General features: G+C 48.3%; 1 protein-coding gene across 1 annotated transcript in view; it reads right to left on the bottom strand.

Annotated features, from left to right (window-relative positions):
- Positions 1–176: 176 nt before the first annotated feature.
- The window catches only part of LOC144216992 (FERM and PDZ domain-containing protein 2-like), a 60,212-nt gene continuing 54,333 nt past the window's right edge, over positions 177–6,055 (bottom strand). Inside the window, exons 19-21 of the mRNA XM_077746461.1 lie at positions 5,513–5,688; positions 1,381–1,491; positions 177–347 (exon numbers count right to left, since the gene is read on the bottom strand). Of these exons, the coding sequence (XP_077602587.1) occupies positions 177–347; positions 1,381–1,491; positions 5,513–5,688 (458 nt within the window). The remainder of the gene's footprint in view (positions 348–1,380; positions 1,492–5,512; positions 5,689–6,055) is intronic.

Here is a 6,055-nt window from a genome sequence, read left to right on the forward strand (position 1 = left end):
TCTCATATTTTAAAATCACCTTTCATTTCCCAATGTGCCACTACAGACATCCTTGTTAACATATCACGGAGGTGGGACAGGTTAAATCAGCCCCTTCCCCAGGGGAGGAAACCAGGACCTGGAGAGACTGTCAATTGCACAAAGTCTAGGGTGGCAGTGAGGCTAAGGCTTGGAGGCTATACCCGCCCCACCTCCACCAGGCCAGCGCTCCTCACACTACACAGTGCAGTTCCCAACATACTCCATCCCTTACCCCTCAGGATCTGCCCTTCCTTGGCAGCTGGCCCTCCAGGAACGATGGATTTCACGTAGATACCCCCATAGGGCACGCTTGTGTTGATGCCACCCTGGAAAACACAAGGAAACACTCACCACCTGTCTGCCTCCTCCTGAAGGGCCTCCCCAACCTCCCATCTGCCTGACACTCTATCCCATTACTTCGTCCCCATGTGACAGTGTCTTATATATTCACTTGTTTGCCCAGACTACATTATCCCCTGTGCAGCAAGGTTAGATGTCCAAAGGGAGTATAACCACGCAGCCAGCACAAGGGAGCTGTGTCACATCCAGCCCAGAACTAGCCCATGGCCGGTGCTCAGAAATTCAAGTCACACCGACATACCACATCATCTCTCCATAAGTAGCAAACAGCATATGTGGATGCAGCCATGGGCCCAAAGGCTGCCCTGGCACCTACCATATGCTTGAGTTTGGATTTGTAGGTACAAACCTAGAATCAACTACACAGTGCTCTATAACTTATTTCTTTTTCTAACTTGACAATAGATTGTCACCATCCCTACAGGTCCCTAGATAAAGCTCTAACTGTATCTTTTATTCTGATTTCTTCACGCACGTATCCATCAGTGGGAGTATATCATTTTTGTGCCGTTTCTTTCCCCTCCCTCCTCTGGGGTCTGCAGATAGAGCTCAGAAGCCAGTGCCAAGCGGCCGTCCTGAACGCCACACTGGCCAAGGTGATTCTGTTCTGTCCTTGGAAACGGGAGCACCAAGCTTCACCATGATGCTGTGCTGGATGACCATGGATCAGTCAGGCTCACCTTCAGCTATTGTCCCTGCCATCCCACTCTGCTGTCCTTTGCTTGGTGTGCAGTGTGACCACAGAGTCAGGACCCATCAACCAATCCCACCTGCACTGCTTGGAGCGCCTGATCATCCTCAACCCGTCCTGCCCCTCCCAGTTTGTCTTTGAACTCCTAGCCCCACCCCAATGGAGGCCCCACTGACTTTCATGGCTCACCACTTCCCATGTGCTTCTTGTACATTATCAGGGGCTGCCGTATGAGTAGAATGCCCACCAAGGCTACAGACGAACATCTTTTCAACTGTGTACTCCCCAAGCTTGCTAATAATTCTTACAGTCACACTGAATCCAAGTGTCCCATCTTCTTTAACCAGTTCCACAAAGTAGATCTCGCTGGCATTGATTTCTGAAGCTGATGGAGGACAAGAAGAACCAGCAGCCTGCCCCTACAAAACATATAAAAATAAAGAAGGCATGAAGGCACTTGCCCTATGTGAGCAGATAGCACTTCTTAGCTCTCACCAGGATCGCACACCAAAAAGAGCATGAATTTCAGGTTTAACAGGGATCGTTTCCAGCTTTATCAGATCTTCCCTCTATGACCTTGGACCAGTCCCTTGGTCTTTCCAGCCTCAGTTTCTCAATTCACAGAACTGGAATGAGAGATACCCTTCTCACTCTGATTCTGGATCATACCCAGCACAGGGCAGGGCTCAATAAATGAAGGTTCCCTCCTGTTTCCACTCAAGAGGCAAATATCATTTTGAGAACCGAAGCCAGCTAGGCACTTCCTGGTAGCTTCACACATAACACCAGCTAAGTGATGTTGGATACCCAATATACGACAGCTTTTTGAACACAAGAAAACCTCAGGAAGAACTCCAACCACCCCTAGCAAGAGCGGCTGCACTGGGGCTCTACTTCACACTGGTTGAATGTCTGAGGAAAGGTCAGAAGATAAGAATTATCTACCACGTGCCAGGAATTCAACTCCGCACTATGACAATAACCGCATGAACAAACCGAATGTTTGTTCATTCATCCAGTCATGTGACAACACTAATTGAGCATCCATTATGTTTCAGCCATTGTGCAAGTGGAGGGGACAGCAGACCTGCCCCTACTGAACAACTGTTTAGCAGAGGAGAAACTTTTAGAATTGTGCCCATGGGGGCGCCTGAGTGGCTCAGTCGGTTAAGCATCAGACGTCGGCTCAGGTCATGATCCCACGGTTTGTGGGTTCGAGCCCCGTGTCGGGTTCTGTGCTGGCAGCTTGCTCAGAGCCTAAAGCCTGTCTCAGATTCTGTGTCTCCCTCTTTCTCTGACCCTCCCTTGCTCATGCTGTGCCTCTCTCTCTCTCTCTCTCTCTCTCCTAGAAATAAATAAAACATTAAAATAAAAAAAAAAAGAATTGTGCCCATGGGTGGAGATGGAGCCACAGATACTCCCAGACTTCTGTTGTGTCTGTCACCTTGGCTTGGCTGCTTTTGGTTCACCATGTTGGAAAATACCGGTAACACCGTAGGAAAATAAACAGGCCGAAGTAAGCTAGAAAATTATCAATCCTTTAGAGGAAGTCCCAAAGAGATTGGCATAAAACAGACAAAACTCCAATTGTTCCAGAGACAAGACACACTACAGAGGCTGGCAAGAATGTTTTGTCCGAACTTTAAAGTCCAAAGAGTAAAGCAGCCACCAAGGGTGAAGGCCAAAGGAAGAGTGTAAACACCACTGAAAGTTACCCGCCCACAAAACTGGCCTTGTGGCCCAGAAGAGCCTGTCTTATACAGGGTCTATAGCCTAAGCCACGGTCTGCTGTGGCCTTGGAAGGCCATCGCTCCCTTCCACTGCTCACCAAAAACCAGCTCACAGGTTTGCAGCCTCAGAGGCCCCAACCCAAATCCCTCTTGGCCCTGCTTCCTGCCAAGGAGAGCCGTCTGAGGTACAGCCCTGGGGTGAAGGCTTCTGCTCTGCAGTCCCATTTCTCAGATTCAAATCCAGCTCTACCACTTACTCCCTGAGAGACCTGGGGCACAGTCCTTTCCTCTCCTGCCTCAGGTGCCACACCTATCAAGAGGGTTGATGATAATAATTATCTCATAAGCTTGTAACAAGGCTTATGTGATATAAAACATAGAGGTGCTCAGGATCCTACCTGACACACGGTTAATCACTCTATAAATGTCCGCCATTAGGATTATTTCCTTACTGACCCCTTCTCCCTGCGCTTCATGGGGTGCGCTGCCCAGCTGAGCACCATGACCAATTAGGAAGGAACGAACATTGTTGGAGCCCTACTGCGAGGCCGATCCCGGGCACTCCGGTCCCCACAGCTCTGTGGACAGACATTACCTCTACTCATAAAGGACAAAACTGAGATGGAGACAGGTGGGGTAACCTGCCTGTTTGAACCAGAGGCCCAGCAGGAAAGCAAAGGTGTACATGCTCCACCTAGGCCGTGGAGGAGAGCCCACGCAAGGCCTGCTTTCAAAGGTATCGGAATTTGAAGAAACCAGCAAGGAGGGCTAAGGACTCTGGGGCAAGAAACAGTAGGTGCTCCTGCCTTCTCTGAGCCTGAGGAGCAAGAGGAGAGAATGATGGTTGGAATCTACTTACAAAGTAGTTCTGTGGTGAAGAGCGCCCCATAGGAGCTGTGCTTTCAGAAGAGGGACATAGTCAACCTGAGCACAGGCAAGAGTGACAGTATTGCCCTTCCCCACCCCCAACTATACTGGCTCCTACCAGGGCATGAAATAATAGCATATACATATATGGGTCTCTCCTCTCTTCCTGGCACAGAGCTCCCTATGCCCTTATAGAGACTGGGAGTATCTTTTATACTAATTTTTGATCTTTGACCCCAGTTCCTGACACAGAGCTCTCAAATCCTTTGGAATGTCTTGAGTAATAGTCTTTTGTTCTAAAGAAGCAGTTCTTGGTGGGTTTCTGGATAGCTTTCAGGATGGGGGCTAGTTACCAGAAAGACCAAGCCATGATGAGAAGCTTGGAACTTCCCCCCTTACCCAACACCCATCCACCGGGGAGGTGAGAGGAGAGATTGAGTGGATGACCCATGATGCCTGTGTGATAAAGTCTCCATAAAAATACCAAAAGCATGGGGTTCACAGAGCTTCTGGGTCGGTGAACACACGTATGTGCTGGAAGGATGGCATACCTCAACCCCACGAGGACAGAAGGTGCTGTTTTCAGGGCCCTTCTAGGCCTTGCCCTTCACACCTCTTCACTGGCTGTTCACTGTACCCTTTAGAGCATCCTCTGTAATGTAAAACTGTTTTCTTGGGTTCCATGAACTGCTCTAGGAAGTTACAAACCCAAGGGGAGACATGGGAACCTCCAATTTGTAGCCAACTTTGGACAGAAGTGTGGGTAACCTGGGGATCTGTTACTTTTGATTGGCTTCTCAGATGGAGGCAGTCTTGTGGACTGAGTCCAGCCCCCCCAAAACCTGTGGGATCCGGTGCTAACTCCACTCAGTTACTGCCAGAATTGCTTCTGGTGAGAAACCCACACAACAGTGTCATAAGTGTTGTGGGTGGGGTCCCAGGGTGAGAGTAAAGAAAAGCAGAGAGATTTTTCTAGACACAGGGCCTCTCCTGGGCTGAGCCAACTAGTAGAAAGAAGGCTGACACAGTCTATGAACATCAGCTTCATGGGGCCCTGAGCAGAAGGGAGAAAGTTCTGGAGGGCAAAAGGAGACCTTTCTAGGGGCGCCCGGGTGGCTTAGTCGGTTAAGCGTCCGACTTTCTCTCAGGTCATGATCTCGCAGTTCGTGGGTTCGAGCCCCGCATCGGGCTCTGTGCTGACTGCCAGCTCAGAACCTGGAGCCTGTTTCAGAGTCTGTGACTCCCTCTCTCTCTGACCCTCCCCTGCTCACGCTGTCTCTCTCTCTCCTAGAAATAAATAAAAAACATTAAAAAAATTAAAAAAAAAAAAGGAGACTTTTCTACCAAGTGTTCAAAGAGACACAGCTAAGGCAGTGGCCCTGGTACTGAAGTACACAGCCCTCTGTATCCCAAAGCTGGCTTGTCTTCTTCCTTTCTGGCTTTGTGAAGAGCAAAGCCACTGGATCTCAATGGCAAACTAGAGGCCAAGAATATATGGATGCCTGATTGCTCATACATGGCCCTTGGTAGCAGCCAATGTTATTACCAGTAACAGTTATAACCAGTGACTGAGGACACTGAATATTCAGACACTGAGCCCGACAGGCCATGCATGTCCCTGGCATGGCTTTGCCTTTTTCCCTTTATTTTCTTCTCAATAATCATGCAGGGCAGGCATTTATTTCCATTTTGCAGGTGAGAAAGCTGAGGGTCAGAAGGATTAAGTAAATTCCCATCTAGCTGACAAAAAGAGAGGGAAGTGCGAATTTGGAGTCAGGACTATTGGGGTCCATGCTGTTCTCTTTCCTTCAAATTCTAGAGAGTGAACCAAGGGAATGATTACCATTAATGGCAGTAAGCTCTGAGTCTGAGCCATTTCTAGCTCTTCAGTATTCTTCTCCTGTTTCTGTGCATGTGATGCGAAACTTTCTTGGTGCCCGTTGCTCGGGCTGTCTGTAGAGAAGACCCCAGAATTGGCTGGACTATTCTTCTCCTCACTTGGGGTATTTCCACAAATACCTATAAAAGCAAGCCAAGAAGTCAACAGCTTGGAAAGACTGGCATCTCAGTGGCATCATGCTATGTGGGGTATAGCATTTTCTTCCAATGACAGAGAGACCTTTTATAGCTGCTGAGAATGATGTGAGTTTAGCACCCCGGAAAAGATGATGCATTTCAAATAGAGGAAGGGAAGATTCTGAGTGTGATTTAAAAACCTACGTAGAGGTTTGTGACCCAACTATGAAAACATAGGAGCAACTGGAGAGTTGCCAGCTCTGCCTTATTAATTTATTGCCATGTGATGGGCATTATATAATCACATACACACACACACACACACACACACACACACACACACACACATATGTATATATATATATATATA

The sequence above is a fragment of the Crocuta crocuta genome, unplaced genomic scaffold (genome assembly GCF_008692635.1).
Source record: "Crocuta crocuta isolate KB4526 unplaced genomic scaffold, BGI_CrCroc_1.0 scaffold28, whole genome shotgun sequence".
NCBI lineage: Eukaryota > Metazoa > Chordata > Mammalia > Carnivora > Hyaenidae > Crocuta > Crocuta crocuta.